Raw genomic sequence first — 17,089 nt, 5'->3', positions numbered from 1 at the left:
GTCTCGTTCAGCCGCTAAACATCTGTCTCGTTCAGCCGCTAAACGTCTGTCTCGTTCAGCCGCTAAACGTCTGTCTCGTTCAGCCGCTAAACGTCTGTCTCGTTCAGCCGCTAAACGTCTGTCTCGTTCAGCCGCTAAACGTCTGTCTCGTTCAGCCGCTAAACGTCTGTCTCATTCAGCCGCTAAACGTCTGTCTCATTCAGCCGCTAAACATCTGTCTCATTCAGCCGCTAAACGTCTGTCTCGTTCAGCCGCTAAACATCTGTCTCATTCAGCCGCTAAACGTCTGTCTCATTCAGCCGCTAAACGTCTGTCTCGTTCAGCCGCTAAACGTCTGTCTCATTCAGCCGCTAAACGTCTGTCTCATTCAGCCGCTAAACGTCTGTCTCATTCAGCCGCTAAACTTCTGTCTCATTCAGCCGCTAAACGTCTGTCTCGTTCAGCCGCTAAACGTCTGTCTCGTTCAGCCGCTAAACGTCTGTCTCATTCAGCCGCTAAACGTCTGTCTCATTCAGCCGCTAAACGTCTGTCTCGTTCAGCCGCTAAACATCTGTCTCGTTCAGCCGCTAAACGTCTGTCTCGTTCAGCCGCTAAACGTCTGTCTCGTTCAGCCGCTAAACATCTGTCTCGTTCAGCCGCTAAACGTCTGTCTCGTTCAGCCGCTAAACGTCTGTCTCGTTCAGCCGCTAAACGTCTGTCTCGTTCAGCCGCTAAACGTCTGTCTCGTTCAGCCGCTAAACGTCTGTCTCGTTCAGCCGCTAAACGTCTGTCTCATTCAGCCGCTAAACGTCTGTCTCATTCAGCCGCTAAACATCTGTCTCATTCAGCCGCTAAACGTCTGTCTCGTTCAGCCGCTAAACGTCTGTCTCATTCAGCCGCTAAACGTCTGTCTCATTCAGCCGCTAAACGTCTGTCTCATTCAGCCGCTAAACGTCTGTCTCATTCAGCCGCTAAACGTCTGTCTCATTCAGCCGCTAAACGTCTGTCTCATTCAGCCGCTAAACGTCTGTCTCGTTCAGCCGCTAAACGTCTGTCTCGTTCAGCCGCTAAACGTCTGTCTCGTTCAGCCGCTAAACATCTGTCTCATTCAGCCGCTAAACGTCTGTCTCGTTCAGCCGCTAAACGTCTGTCTCGTTCAGCCGCTAAACGTCTGTCTCGTTCAGCCGCTAAACGTCTGTCTCATTCAGCCGCTAAACGTCTGTCTCGTTCAGCCGCTAAACGTCTGTCTCGTTCAGCCGCTAAACGTCTGTCTCGTTCAGCCGCTAAACGTCTGTCTCGTTCAGCCGCTAAACATCTGTCTCGTTCAGCCGCTAAACGTCTGTCTCGTTCAGCCGCTAAACGTCTGTCTCGTTCAGCCGCTAAACGTCTGTCTCATTCAGCCGCTACACATCTGTCTCATTCAGCCGCTAAACGTCTGTCTCATTCAGCCGCTAAACGTCTGTCTCATTCAGCCGCTAAACGTCTGTCTCATTCAGCCGCTAAACATCTGTCTCATTCAGCCGCTAAACATCTGTCTCATTCAGCCGCTAAACATCTGTCTCATTCTGCCGCTAAACATCTGTCTCAATGAATCGTGAGGAGGATTTATCTCCGGCAATCCAGTGCAGCTTGTTGGCATCTAAATGAATTACATATTTTCTTTATGTCTCTTCTGAGATCTTCCGCCCTGGTTGATGCAATGCATAAAGAACATACATGACATAACTCATATGTTATACAAACTGAAAATGTCTCGGTCTCTATTTGTTTTAGTCACAGTAACAGTTGTTGGTGAGTTGTTCATTTCCTGCTTGAGCGGCAGAGCACGATGCTGTTCACTTCTCTCTCTCTCTCTCTCTCTCTCACACACACACACACACACACACACAAAGTTTTCAGTAGCGACTCCATAGCATCGGACACAAAAGTTCATTATCGTCATGTTCATTTAAACATGTTTTTTGTGCATTAAAGCGAAGAATATTCAGTGTCTTTAGAAACTCTGCGATATCCACTGGGAGTGAAAATAAACTTCTGAGCTGAGATGTGTAACGTGCAGCTCAATTAAAGTCCTCACCAGCGAGAGTGACGTGGTGGAAGGAATCGAATACATGAAAGAGGGTTCTTTCTAAATAAACAACGTATAGATACAAAGAGAGTCATTACGTGTGTGGCGGTGACTCTTCCCTCCGCCTGTATTTTCTTATTTTGCTGTGTCGGGGCGTTTCTGGGCATCGTCTTCTATCAAAACGTGGCGACCGATGTCAGATCATCGTCTTATTTTGCTTTGTTTACGATATTTCTGTGATGAGAAAGCAGAAATAAATACGGCTTTTTAAGAAAGATAAATTGTGATTTCAATGATGGTCGTGTTTTATTTCCGGATTATTCCCTAATAATCCTTGGAGGTTACCTGAAATAAATATGTCTGTAACCTACTAATTACAGGTTAAAGAGGCAAAGTTCTGACAGTTATTTGAGTTTGTAAGCATTTGTTGATTCTTCAGACATGTTGAATTTTATTCTTCAACACGTGTGTAGCTGAGCTGCTGTGCTCCAACTAACCGACTGCTCTAGTAACACATCTGAACACATTAATCAGAGTTCTTTCTTCCCTTATAATTAGTACCAAATTGCAGAGTTATTTCCAGGAAATGTTTAGGTAACAATTAAGAAATGACGGAGCGGTAAACTCGAGCGTAACGTATATTTAACGTTCGGTGCTTCCTCTTCACATGTTGGTACGTGTCGTTATATTTCCAACCAAATAAACAAAAGTTTAATTTCTCTTGTAGGCTCACAATTAAAACACACATTCTAATGTGTAGCGAGTGTAGTCATGAAAAACACCACGTTTGAATGTATTAATCTGTTGTGAATTTGCCCTCCAGGGATCAATAAAGTCTTGTGTAATCGTATTCGATTTAAACCCATGAACCACCTGAAGGCTTGTTTAAAATCTTACTTGCAGTAATTCTTCACCGGTAACATTATCTGTCCTCTAAATGTACTCGTCAGAAATTGCACACCGTGTAGTAAACATGGACATCTGGTCAATACTGAGGATTCTTTGTTGTGAACTTGCTGTCTTAAATTCTTTGACACTTTATTGAGTTTATGATTATTATTTCACTCTGCTCCGGTGAGTTTTCATCTGCTTTAATTCAGACAGTCGGTTCTAGGACGGCTCCACTGCCAGATGTCTTTTTCTCTCTCTGCGTTCTCTAGCTGTTAATATTGTACGACAGCCGACGTGCTGTGCATGTTTAATCTAAGAGCACATATTGAGATGTTTAATTCATCGTCCGGCGGACGGTGAGCTCGGGGCTCCATCTTCATCGTTTGCTCTGATGTATTTCATCCTCTGTTACCTGTCATCGTTCCTCTTCTTCCCCTCGGAGGAGATGCTGCAGATGATCCATCGCTCTAATATTAGTCGTGTGGCCAACAAAACACCAGCCGCTCACATCATCTGCAAGTTGCCAAGCAGCGGTAGTTGTAGTCGTAGCGCTGCTGCCGTCCTGGGAATTTGAATCCCGCTAAGTGGTCAGCTTTAACTTACAGTTCTGACATTTAGCTGAACCGAACGGCTTAAAGGTGGTTGTGCTCTTTTGATATGTGACCCGATCAGAGAACGCTTTAAACCTACAAGAGAATAAAGATAGAAAATGTCTTTCGTGAGTATTGTTGGTTGTTTTTTTCTCGATTAAAGACTCGGTATCTTTTCACAACAAACTCAGTTGAATGTCTTTTGGCGTAACGGTCGGCAGAAACAGGAAGCTCTCTGTGGGTGTTTCAGGCTGTCGATGCAGCTCCTCCCCGTGGAGCAGCAGCCAGAGACGGACGCTGACAGATGGCTGCCTTACTGAGAGACACTTTAAATTTGTCAGGACTGTGGTGTGTTCAAGGAAAACAGGGTGTGAGTGTGAGTGTGTGTGATTAAATCCTCTGCAATCAACTGAGTTCAGTGCTTAAAGGGGAAACGATTAAACTGTCTTTAGTCTGTTTTCAGGTATTCAGGGAGCATCGCCAAGTAGTGAAGCGATCTGTGTGAAGTCTGATAAATTCGCCTCAAATGATGTCACTTGAGTCTGTGTCGGTTGGGGCTTAAAAACCACAAATTTGAAAATGAAAAAAAAAAACTGTAGAGTTATTGAGAAGTGAGATCTCTGCGTGAGGCTAGTTGCTCGAGGCTACCGCTTCAAGCATAGCACACATGAATCTGCGACTGAACAGTCGGCGGTTGAAAGGCATTGTGGGTAATGTGGGCTTTTAAGTTTTGAAAAGCAAGACCAGTGCGTGGAATATAAAGGTGAATCTGGTTCTGATGCATCAATTTTGATCCTTAAAAAAACAAAACATCCAGAGTCCAACAAGTTCTAGAAGTGTTTTTAAATGTGTAAAAACAACCGGTGTTATGTTATTAATACAAAAAAACTATACTGTGCTATAAACAGATTATAACAAATATCAGTGTTTTAATAATGCATTGTAGTCATGGGCATCATAGAAGGTGTTCCAGATGTTTCTGATGTTACTGACGGCATGTTGTGCTGCTGACTCTCCCAGCAGCAGTTTGTTCCCTTGTTCTAAAATGACAAGAATAAAAAAGGCTTCCTAAATGAAATGTCCATACAAGATGTGTATTAGAAACACTTGAACGTAGAATCATAACGGACTAAATGTAAGACTCGTCATGCATGTGTTCATCCCCTTTTCTCTCTGTGTTCTCCCTCTCTCAGGATGGAAAGACGGCGGAGGATTTGGCCCACACTGATCAACATGAACTCATCGTTTCTTTGTTGGGAAAGCTTAAAAAGGTAAAACCTAAACCGATCGATATATGTTTTATGGTCTTCAAACGAGAAAGATCACGCTCGGGTTATGTCAGTGCGGAGGTGTGGAGAGACACGTGTCTGATTTCAGCATCCCTCTGTTTTTAGACGCTGTGCACTGTGGCAGCACTTTACTCCACACATACAGGTAGAAGAGGCGATGAAAGGATACAGGATCTGCATCTGTATTTTAGTTCTGAGGAACAGTTGACGATAGCGTTTCAGAACTACATAATGCTTCTGGATGTCTTTTGACTTAAAGCGTATTAAATGGACTGGTTGGTCTTCAGTGTCTCGCTCAAAGGCTCTTCAACGTGACGGGACTCAAACCTTCTAGTTGCATGACGTTCAGCTCGTCTAAACCATCCAATCCAGAGCTGTGCAGCTTTATAACTCCAGTGTTCTGCAACTCGAGTCACCTCCACCACAACGCCCGAAAGCTAAACGTGACCAACTTCTCCTCCGCTCCATTTCTTTTTTCAGAAAACCTGCTGAGATTCAGTGCAGTGTGAAAACGTGACAGCAGCAACTGTGAAAACAGTCATCCGCTGCATATGCTGAGCTAATTTAAGACTCTTTGGCACGTTGATGCCAGTTTGAGAGGAGAAATAACACGCACACACAGATCAGTTCCTCAAACTTTGAAAGAGAAAGAACGTTGATAAGTTGTATTCTCCCACTTACTGGAATTAGAAACGTTATTGATTGAATGTGTTCACATGACCCAGGTGGGAGTGGGGAGTGCCTTTTATTCCCCACGCAACCACTCGCAGCATCTGAAGCCACTTCTGATCTATGACTCATCTGTTGGTCGGTTCAAAATGTGTCTCATGTTAACAAATCTGTTTTTTATATCTCTGAGTGGACAGCGTTTAATATAAAGTTACGATGTCACTTTGATCCAGATAATGAGCCGAAACAGAGATTCATCTGAATGCCAAAATATAAAGATGCTTCATCGTGAAGTCCTATTCAGCCATGTGACAACCGTAACAAATAACAGACAGATTCTGATTTATTCAAACATTGTTCCCTTTATATGTGTTGTTTTCTAATACCCTGTGAAGGGTGTCAGGTTCAGTGTTTAAAGCATGACGCTGTAAGACACATTCACACATCACCAAACTAGAAACAACATCAAACATGTGACTTGCTGGTGCTGTTGTTCCTCCGTGGCCCAACACATGCAAACTTCAAAATCAACTTCATCTTCCATCTAGTTTGTCTGTGCTTCTTGTATTCGTGCTCCTGTGATGGTTTGATTCAAACCGCCGTCTACACACTCGTGATCTGCTCATGGTGCACGGAGGAAACGGGAAGTTGTCTGCAAAGTAATAATATAATGATAATAACAATAAAAATAACTTTATTTATACAGCAGCTGTTCGTGCAAGAAATGCAGCACAACATGCTTTACAATCAGGGGAACTCGACGTAGAACGAACCTGAAAATAAGATGGAAAAAACATAAATAATGATGCAATAAAATAAATGAAATATTATACATGGAATGCATAACATAAGATGGGGGGAAAAAACCTGAATAATGATGATAATAAAATCTATTCCCTTATTTGTAGCAGGCACATCTATTGTCTTGTTTGACATGTTTTTTGCTTTGTCTGGTGTGTAAGAACATTTAGATAGATAGTCTCCCACACGTTTCTCATGTGAAGGACAGTCTGTCATACCGTTGATAAATGGTCAATGTGACCTGAGCTGTCAGTGGTTATTAATGAATCCCTTTTCTTCCTCTGTGGTGTAGGACAACCACAAACTGAGCTACATCCAGCAGCTGCGGCCCACTCAGACCGTCCAGCCCCGGATCAAGCTGAAGCTGTTCGGACACTCCGGAGCCGGGAAGAGCTCCCTGCTGGAGTCTCTGAAATGTGGCATCCTGCGCAGCCTCTTCAGGAGGAAGAGGACACGCATGTCCAGCGCGAGCCGCCACCCAAACTCCCCCGTCAACTCCAAACCCGCCGGTAGGTGACAGACGGCTCCGCTGAAGCCGAGATAATCCTTCAAGATTACGCTTTCACCTGCCGAGGACCGGAGCAACAGGCCAGAATAATTCATTCAGTGCATAACAGCAGTGTTCCCCTTTTCAGACGCCCGTCATCCACCATCACGACAGGAAGCAGACATTTTGAACAATAATTACAGTTTAACACAAACCTTTTTCCTGTTTGGAAAGATTTATTGATTTTGATTTTTCCTCTCCTTTTTATTCACCAAAGACGAATTTTACCAGAATTGACCTGGAACAGATCATGTGTATAAATATTGGTCAACTCTAATTGACATACAAAACATAAGGATGTAGTACATGTTGTACTTGGACAAAACCAGAAAGATGTTTGTGATTAATCCACAGAATGCATCATGTAGATGAGATAAAATAGGATAATCTGAAGAAATCCTGTAACTGCAGTATTCACTTCATAACCAGACCTTCTCATTGATTTTAAACTTTAGTTATAAAGGCCGAATACATGCAACTGTAAAAGAAAGTAAGAAAAGTCGTTAATTCCAACTCCAGCCTGGACACAACTACTGAAAACTGGATTAACTTGTGCAGTAAATCCAAAGATTGATATTTTCATGAGGTTTGCAATTCTTTATTCAGTTGACTTCATGAGCAGTTCCATTTTAAAACGTGGTTTTTTTTTAGTATTGCCAGGAATTATCTGCTGTTTGGTAGAATGTCTGACTTTGGTGACTCCTGCTGAGAGCATCAGAATGAATAGAAGTGTGGTTGAATACATGATGATAACACACCTCCCCTCAGCCTTTCACAGATTCAACCCTGAGATGAATGAGCTGAAAGCAAAACATAGAAAACACCTGTTCTCATTCTTCTCCGAACAAAAAGACAGACTTGACAGAAGCTGTACCTTGCACCTTTAATTACACGGATGACATCGTCTCATTATTTCAATTCAGGGGCCTGAAGCGAAAGGAATTTGACTTTGTGACATCAGCAAATATCGTATCGTTGTCCAAAGAATAGATTTAAAATCATGTCGTGATGAAACCCTGTTGACTTGGGCAGCTAGCCCAGTATTGACCCCATTGCTCCAGTAACCCTGACTGGGAACAGTTGGTCCTTCTTTTCTAATCCAGAATCTAATCTTCAGAAACGCTTTTTTTTTTTTTTGTGGCCGTCGGTCGTGCTGGTTTGTGGCAAGACTCCCTGATATGTTCAGTGTACGACACACACACACGCCATTGCGTTTCCTTTAACTGCTCCATTCCGCGGCGCTCGGAGCCATTACCTCCCAGACAGACGTGACGCTCGCTACGGTAATGGTCGGTTACGTGAGCCGTGTAGTGTTACCGATCCCGTCCTCTATGCTATCGGGGGAATCTGCAGCCTCCGTCAGAGCTGCAGAGGGGCTGGAAAAGCCTTTTCTCTTTTTTCTTCTTTTTTTTTAACGGCCTCTATTGAGTCTGTTTTATATCTGCAGCGATACGTGACACGAGTCCACAGTGAAGCACGAAGAGGGAGAGCAGCGAGGGAACAAGCGGACGTCGTGATCTCCATTCGTCTCGTTTTTCTTTTCAGAACATGCGTCAGTCTTGTTCTTTTGCACGCCCCTGAGTGTGGCACGTCAAACGCATATCTACCTCCGTCCAGTGTCAATATTTGTAGCTTTATGATGCCACAAAACTCATCATGACACCAGAGAGAATTCTGCACTGTGCATCGATTTCTGTCCTCTCCGGTTGTTCGTGCCTCAGTTAACTGAGATGGACTGCTCTTCTTCTCTTCAGTCACTTTAGTAATCTGTGAAAGAGGTTGTGAAGACGGCTTGAGCTTCTTATAAATCTCCCTTTCTTGTGATAAAGAGGTGCTGACGCGGACATATGAGCACAAATAACCAAAAAAAACAGAAAACCAATGTGGCATCAAGTCCATCTTTCATGCAAACAACAAGTGAGAGGCCTCGACCTCAGTTGACGTTTTGTCGTTTGATGCTTTACAGATGTTATTTTCCAGTGTTTTTACATGAATCACACTGGATGATCCCACCGGCAGCGATGCTGCACTGCACAACTGGTCAACAACAACAAAAAACAGCAGAATATCATTCATCAAGACCCTTTACTTCATCGCACTTCAGTCGTTGTTTTGTCTCAGAGTGCATTCACACCGAGCAGCCTTTAAACAGTTCAACTCCAGCTGTGTGTTTGAGCGATCAACAACAACCACAAAACAGTTATTTTCAGATGGATTTCAACATCGGATCGCCAGCGATTCTTCATGCTCAGAACGCATTTCACTGCCAGAAATATTGCATTCACGGAACATTTGTTTACAGCGCTGATTGTGTCTAAATGGGGCAGTATGGACCTAAAAAACAAAATGAAAAATGCGTTTTTCAACCAGAGTAAACAAACTAGGTGTGGTCCTACTCGATGTGAAGGAAATCCAAACGTGATGTCTGCGTTGGTGGTTTGTTCGTTGTAAAATAGCACCACCATGTGTTTGAAAGTGTGCAGTTAAAAAGGGAAAGACTCTGGATGCAGATCTGAGAGTAGAAATCATGAAGACTTGAGCTCAGCTTTATCTTTGAACAGATAATATTAGTCTCATAAATCAAAGGCTGATACTATGTAGAGGTGGTGTTTCCTCCATGTGACCCACAGCGATCGACGGCCTCCGTCATGAGTCTTCCCCTCCTGTGTTTAGTGTCGGTCAGCATTTCCAACCTGTACCCCGGCTGTGAGAATGTGAGCGTGCGGAGTCGCAGCATGATGTTTGAGCCCAGTCTGACCAAAGGAGTCCTGGAGGTCTTCTCCCCCGTCCACAACGCTCTGTCCACGGCCGACGACCAGGCCACCAAGGCCATCGACATCCAGCACGGGAACATCCACGGTGAGACCCAGAGTCGTGAAACCAAACCTGGAACCTGAATGGACCTCGCCGGAGACACTTCACGCTTTCTTTCCCCTCTCTGTAGGTGTGGGCGAGTTCAGCGTGTGGGAGTTTTCGGGGAACCCGGTCTACTACTGCTCCTACGACTACTTCGCAGCCAACGACGCCACGGCGATCCACCTGGTCCTGTTCAGCCTGGAGGAACCGTACGAGACCCAGCTGGGTCACATCACCTACTGGCTGAACCTGCTGAAGGCCCTCAACCTGCCTCAGGACAACATCGGTGAGGACGCAGATTACTGACTGCATCAGAGCGTCAGTAACGATTGTGGCCTCATTTTATCATGCACATGGCAACATTGAATCACTGAAAACATGAATTATTATTTTTAGTGTTGCTTATCTAAAAGTAGAAAGAAGAATAATATATCTCATCATTAAAAAACCCTAAAAGGGTAAAAAGTAACCAAAGCTGTCAAAGCCGTGTACTGTGAATGTTGCTCTCCACAACACACGATTTAGTTTCAATGGCTACTGAACCTGCTGGCTGTCGTTCTATTGTTTTGTGTTAATAGAGTTATATATGTTAGAATATTTGTACGTGTAAATACTGAACTGTTTTTCTGTCTCCCTGCAGCCTTCGGGGGTCGGATCCAGCAGCCCCTCGAGGTCGTCCTGGTGGCGACGCACGCCGACCTCGCCGACGTCCCCAGAGCGTTCTCTGGAGAGTTCACCTACGACAAGGAGAACGCGCTGCTCAAGGAAGTCAGGAACAGGTTGGGACTCAAACCGGAGCACGCAAGAGGGACAGTTTATTTTATGAACTAGATCTGGCAATGCAGAGTTGCATGGTCCTTTAGTAAACTCACAGGCAGGTAAAATGTTTTTGTTCTGTCAGACAGCTGTAAATACTACATTACCCATGAGCCTCAGCAATCGCTGCTATGGAAAACAAAAGACGGCATTATACTTGAATACTAGGGGTGTAACGGTTCACAAAATCCACGGTTGGGTTGGGTACGATACAGTGGAGCCACGGTTCGGTACGTTTCGGTACAGTAGAAAACTATAAATGCCAGAGAAATGTACTTTATTTTAAAATATATTTATTCATTAAAACCAACATCATGAAGTTATTCTTTGACTTTGAACAATGATGGAACTATACCTGAGTGACCCATCTTCTGGGGTGTCTTCTTAGCAACACATAAGCATAAAAAACAAAAACTGCTCCTTAATGTTATGTAGTATTGTTACTTACATCTTGTATTGTTACTTACATCTTGCAAAAGAGATTTTTAATCTCAATGGGACTACCTGGTTAAATAAAGGTTTAAAAAGAAAAAATCTTTTTTTTTTTTTCTTCTTTTTTTTCAAACGTATTCGGTTCGTCATGCGTACCGAACCGTGAGCCTCGTACCGAACGGTTCAATACGAATACGCGTACCGTTACACCCCTATTGAATACCATCAATTGAATCAAACTGTCAGACGTGGCACTCGACTGTTCCCCTCCTTTACAGATGCTCCTGCGTATCTCTCAGTGCTCTAAGTTTTTTAAATGTTTTTTTATTTTTGTTTTGTTTTGTTTTCAGGTTTGGGGTCGACCTGCAGATCAGTGACAAATTGTTTGTGACGGATGCCGGAGCCTCGAACTCCAGAGACATGAAGCTGCTGAGGAGTCACCTGCAGGAGCTTCGAGCCGACATCATCTCTGTGAGCAGACTTATATACACACACACACACACACACACCCCCACACACACACACACACACACATCTCCTCGCCTGTTTTCTCTCAGTACGTCTTTACCTATCCTGATGACACAATTTCCTTAATAATCATTTTATGAATTCATAGTAAGTCTGACGGAGCTAAAAACTTCCCCACGATCTCTTCTTCCTTTTCTTGTATCAGATTATAGAAAATAAACATAAAAAAGTATTTGTTATAGTTGTATCCAGCAGTGATTGCAGGTATTAACCCCCCCCCCCCCCCCCCACCCCCCCCCGCTCCGCTGCAGAGGTGTAGTCCCATGACGCTGCTGTCGGAGCGTTTGCTGGCGATGCTGCCGACCTGGCGGAAGCTGAGCGGACCCAACCAGCTGACGTCGTGGCAGCAGTTTGTGAGCGACGTCCAGGAGCAGATCAACCCTCTGGTCAGCCAGGACCACCTGCGCACTGTGGCCCTGCAGCTGCACAGCATGGGGGAGGTGTGTCTGTCCAACAGCAAATATTACAGCTCACACATGAGACCAGATTAAAATATATATTATATTATTATGCAATGTTTTGGTTTGGTATTAACAAATAAATAATAAACCAATCAAAGCTGGTCCACAGCTGCTGATCTTAAGTTCATCAGACGACCACCAGGGGGCGCGGTTTGTTCACAAATAAATAAAAGACCTTTGTTGTCAGATGTAGACAATTACTCAGAATTCCTCTGCTGCAGGAACATTTTGTTTCTGTTTATTTACCCGAATGACTCGTATCACTGGACGTCCTATGTCTCCATCAAAGCAGTTTACTTTGCATCTTTCTTACTTTATTTCATGTCTTTGTCAATATTTCTCACCACATTTAACTTTCTTCTCATATTTGTCTTCTTTTCTCCACGCTTGATTCCTACTGGTTACTCTCCTTACATGTTTCTGACTTATATTTCACTCTCTCCCTCTTTCCTCCCACAGATCAACATCATGCAGAGTGAGACGGTGCAGGACGTCGTCCTGCTGGAGCCTCGCTGGCTCTGCAGCAACGTCCTCGGCAAGCTGCTCTCTGTGGAGACGCCCAAGGCCATCCACCACTACAGGGGGCGCTACAGGCTGGAGGAGGTGCAGGCTCTGGCTCCCGAGAGCGACGTGGACGAGCTGCTGCAGATCCTGGACGCCATGGACGTCTGCGCCCGCGACGCCACCAACCCCTCCATGGTGGACATCCCCGCCCTCATCAAGACCAACGGCCTCAACCGCTCCTGGACCGAGGAGGAGGAGGAGGACTCGCTGCTCTACGGCGGAGTGCGCCTCGTCCCCGCGGAGCACCTGACCCCCTTCCCCTGTGGCCTGTTTCACAAACTGCAGGTGAACCTGTGTCGCTGGAGCCACCAGCAGAAGCCTGAGGAGGAGGGCGGGGAGGATTTCGATGGAGACATCCACCTGTGGTGCAACGGAGCCAAGGTGAGCCAGGGAGGAGCGGAGGCCATGATCCTGCTGGTCAACCACGGCCAGGGGGTGGAGATCCGGGTCCGCGGGCACGACTCTGAGCGGGCCAAGTGCTACACCCTGTTGGACACCGCCTGTAGCATCACGGAGAACCTGCTGGCCTCCACGCTGCCCGGACTGCTCACAGCCAAATACTACCTGAGTCCTCAGCAGCTGCGGGAGCACCACACCCCCATCATGGTCTACCAACCCAAAGATTTCTTCCGCGCGCAAGTCCAGCGGGAGTCTTCGCTCACGAACACCATGGGCGGCTACCGAGAGAGCTTCAGCAGCATTCTGTCCTTCGGCTGCGCTGAAGTTTACCAGCAGGGGACTCTGGGAACGGACATCCACATATCGGACGTCCCGCTGTTGGCTCGCAGGAAGCTCTGCCGCATGCTGGACCCTCCCGACGCTCTGGGCAAAGACTGGTGCCTGCTGGCCATGAACCTCGGCCTCACCGACTTGGTGGCCAAACACAGCAACGGGACTCCGAACGGCGCCCCCGAGCTGGACTCTCACCCGGACTCCCAGCAGGCCGCGCTGCAGCCCAGCCCGACCGCGGCGCTGCTGCAGGCGTGGAGCGGGCGAGCGGACAGCACCGTGGGCGTGCTGATGGCCAAACTGAGGGAGCTCGGCCGCCGAGACGTCGCCGACTTCCTGCTCAAAGCGTCGCCTGTTTTCAGGGTCAACATGGAGGCGGTGGTCGGGGCCGCCAACGGCTACCCCCCCACCTGCAACGGTGGCACGTCGTACAACTCCATCAGCTCCGTCATATCCCGCTGAACTGCACGGGGTTCGTCTCTCTGTCCTCGCTTCGTCTCATGTGACGTTTCCCCTGAAACGGGACACGCGTGTGAATGAACATGAAGTGCAGTCGTCCAGCTGCTCGCTCCTTAAATCGCTCTCGTTAAGTTGGCGTGTGAACCAGATGTTGTGTTTGTGCTCTCCACACCTGTACAGCCGGCCTTTCCTTCCACTATGACTGTTGTGAAAGAGCTGATTGTCCTGAGCTCCAAAGAGGAACCCTGTGCTTTTATTCTGTGCTCAATCCTGTTGTGCTGCTAGTTTATATTTCCCTCCTACTTCTGCGGCACACTGAAGTCTCACTCATCTTACAGCTGAAGGGACAGAAAAGCTACGTCAACTCCACGTGAAGGAATGATGAACAAAGATGGCAGCCTCATGTTTGGACCTTTTTTTAAATATCCAAATGAAAACTAAGGATTTTCCATCTTTACTCACTCCGTCCATCACAGTTACATATAATATTATCTCCCTCCTTGCTTCTGTCTTACTGATGTGACGTTTGGGCCGTTAAAGCTTCGTGTTTGATAAATGAACAGCATTTTTCAGAGTGCCTTTGTGGCCTTCTACCTCCCTAAAGAGCACAAATAGTCTTATTGTAAAAAGTTCTTTCCAAACATTTCAAGAACTGTGCCTTGTTGACACTGAATGGGAAATTAATTTCAATCAAGTCTATAGTCTTAAAATGGAAAAGGCCATCGGGGGGGAAAGGGTTGATGAAGAAAGGAAAACGAAGCTCTGCTTACGTTGTAATTAGATTTTAGTGGAGCAGAAAGCTGAGATCAGATTTCTGCCGTTTTCTGTTCGGTGTTTGAGTCGCTGCAGGAGATGAAACATCTCATTGGAGTCAGCGTGGAGTCGATGTGACGCTCTGTGGGGCAAAACAACATCCTTCATGCTTAAATGGTGCGTTTGTGGGTTCTTAGAGATGATCTTCTTGAAGTATTATGTCTTCATTCATCCCAAACAACAGAAATCTCTTCAGGAGGGATTCATTTTTAGCGACACTTTATTTTACGAGTGATTTCCTAAGAGGCTCCTGGAAAGAACTCTGTAATGTCGTGCGGTGTTAACTATAGCGAGACAATGTCACCAGACGGTTGTTTGTTTGTTTGTTGTTGGAATTTGCTTGAAAAAAACCTAAAAGAGATCAATTCAAATTTTAATAATCAAGTATCACCTGGAACGAACCTCTCCTGCTGTTCTCTGACTAAAAGCATCTTTAGCAGGAACGTGAAGTTTGGTATTAAAGCTGCACTCATTTAATAAAAACCTAAAGATTACCACCACAGGAGATTGTTTTAAAAACAGCAAATACTCCATTTTCAAAGTGAGAACCAGTGATTTTTTTTTGGGGGCATTTTTGCTTTAGAAATTACTTCTCGGTTATCAAAATGTTCAGCTAGTAAACAAATGTTATACTTTCAAGAAAATGCAACTTCAGACGTGAATCAAACTGCCAGTTAGCAAACAGTCTTTATAGATATTTACTTCTCAAAAATGACACACTGACTTTTCTTATTCACTTAATATTGTCACTTTTCCATTGAAACCCAGCTTGGGAGGAAACACCTCGAGTCTGCATTCTTCCTGTAATTAACACCAAATGAAGAGATTGTCCTTTCCAGGAACTGCTTTAACAGTTTACAGTAACATGTCAGTTCCTTAACTGTAACTATGGGACCTTTAAAATATAGTGTAAATGTTTTCATTTAGAAACCTATTTACTCATTTTCAGTTCACACAACGGGAATAGTACAGTGTCTTATTGAAGGATGTTGATCCTTCCAGCACCAAACTGTATTTACTGTCACACAAAGTTAAGAGGTGTTAGAAATCATCATGGCGCACAGGGTGGAGCTCGGCACGGATGCTGCTGCGCTTCCTTTACTTTGAATAGAAAGTGGTAATTTATTATATTCACACCTGACACTGCTGCTTTTTTAAAATGCCTCCTCAACAGGTTTTCCGCATTAGTGACGTCAACAATGAAGTTCCCGTCCACGGCGTCGGATTGTTACACAGCGGCATCGACGCCGCGTCTGTCCAGCGGCGTTCCAGCTTCTCTCGGTATCGCTGTCGGGGTCAGTCGACCGCGCCTGGCTTCACATCTCCTTTCACTTTTGTCTTTTTATATTTCATGAAGCTGCAGCTCGACTCGGTCGGCAAAAAAAAAGCAAAAGGAAAAGATGGCTTGAAGTTAGAGTTGTTCTCTGAAGAAAGGGCCAAAGCTGGTGTTTTATAATGTTAGAGATCAGGAAAAAAAAAATGCTCTTTTTCTTTTTCACGTGTTGTTTGGAGAAAGTGTCTTTCAATCCTAAAAAGTTACACTTCGTGGGCCTTTTTTCAGGACGCAGTGTCACAGTTTGATAAAAAGATGTGCCAGAGTGCAGTATTTCCTGTTTCCGTCTGTCGGCAGAGATACAACTTTAAATGCTGTTTCAAATACTGCTCTTCTCTTTTTGTCTCCGCCTGAACTTGCCAATCCACTTGATGTACATACTCGAGGCCTGTTTCCTCCACTTCGTCCTCCCGCTTCTCTTCACTCTGTCGGCCCAAATATGTTGACTCCAATGAAAATGAATGTACTACACATCTCTCCTAAGAATATATAAAAAAACAAATCAAAGATACGGTGATAAAATGCTCAACATGTGTACAAAAACGATGGAATTAAATGTCCCAAACAGTTTTATTTTATTTTATTTTTACAGAAGCTTTTGTTGATGTTTGCCAATGCTGTGTGCCTAAAACACACTCGTTCATTCCTCTTATTATTGTTATTATTATTATTGCCTTGTACAGTATACGAGCTGAGAAGTGATGTTTCAGAAAGGGAAGTGAATATTATGTTTTTGTAAAAGCTGGGAATCACTATATTATTATCAACTTTGTCTCCGTTTGGTGTCTCTTCTTTTTTTCTGGATGGTTCTGACTAAAAAACAAGTGGATTTAAAAGTGTCCTCGAAGAACATTTTTCTGTTTGAGGAAAGATGAACTCTATAATCTACAATGTTTCCCCCTCAGAGACTCCGGTCCCATCGCCACATTGCACACAGTCTTTTTTTTTTGTTGTTGCTATTTATGTTACGTTCTTTTAGCATGTCTTGGAATGCCATGTCCTTAGTACTTCTGACACTTTATAGTGTAATACATTTTATAATAAATTCTTTACCTAATGTCATCGTCTCTCTCATAATTGAAGAACAAACGGATATCTTGAAGATTCTTGAGGTAACGTTGTAGAAAATAGTTACTTTATCGATTATTATTAAAGTGAAGGTTACAGATCTTTGTTGACGTTAGAACAAAAACATATTTCTACCTGTTTTCATCTCAAATTAGCTTTTTGTCTTCCCGGTTACTTAAAAATGTAAGTCCAGCTA

The 17,089-nt window shown here is 44.6% G+C and overlaps 1 protein-coding gene across 3 annotated transcripts in view; it reads left to right on the top strand.

Moving 5' to 3' along the window:
- The window catches only part of dapk1 (death-associated protein kinase 1), a 65,564-nt gene extending 48,682 nt beyond the window's left edge, over positions 1 to 16,882 (top strand). For all 3 annotated transcript variants that reach the window (XM_079270500.1, XM_079270501.1, XM_079270499.1), the window contains exons 19-26: positions 4,722 to 4,799; positions 6,580 to 6,796; positions 9,508 to 9,693; positions 9,779 to 9,976; positions 10,331 to 10,469; positions 11,289 to 11,409; positions 11,718 to 11,906; positions 12,387 to 16,882. In XM_079270500.1, coding sequence (XP_079126626.1) covers positions 4,722 to 4,799; positions 6,580 to 6,796; positions 9,508 to 9,693; positions 9,779 to 9,976; positions 10,331 to 10,469; positions 11,289 to 11,409; positions 11,718 to 11,906; positions 12,387 to 13,682 — 2,424 coding nt within the window. In that variant the 3' untranslated portion in view covers positions 13,683 to 16,882. The remainder of the gene's footprint in view (positions 1 to 4,721; positions 4,800 to 6,579; positions 6,797 to 9,507; positions 9,694 to 9,778; positions 9,977 to 10,330; positions 10,470 to 11,288; positions 11,410 to 11,717; positions 11,907 to 12,386) is intronic.
- Positions 16,883 to 17,089: the final 207 nt, after the last annotated feature.

Source organism: Melanostigma gelatinosum (genome assembly GCF_949748355.1).
Source record: "Melanostigma gelatinosum genome assembly, chromosome: 6".
Taxonomy (NCBI): domain Eukaryota; kingdom Metazoa; phylum Chordata; class Actinopteri; order Perciformes; family Zoarcidae; genus Melanostigma; species Melanostigma gelatinosum.
This window is presented reverse-complemented; position numbering and strand designations above follow the sequence as displayed.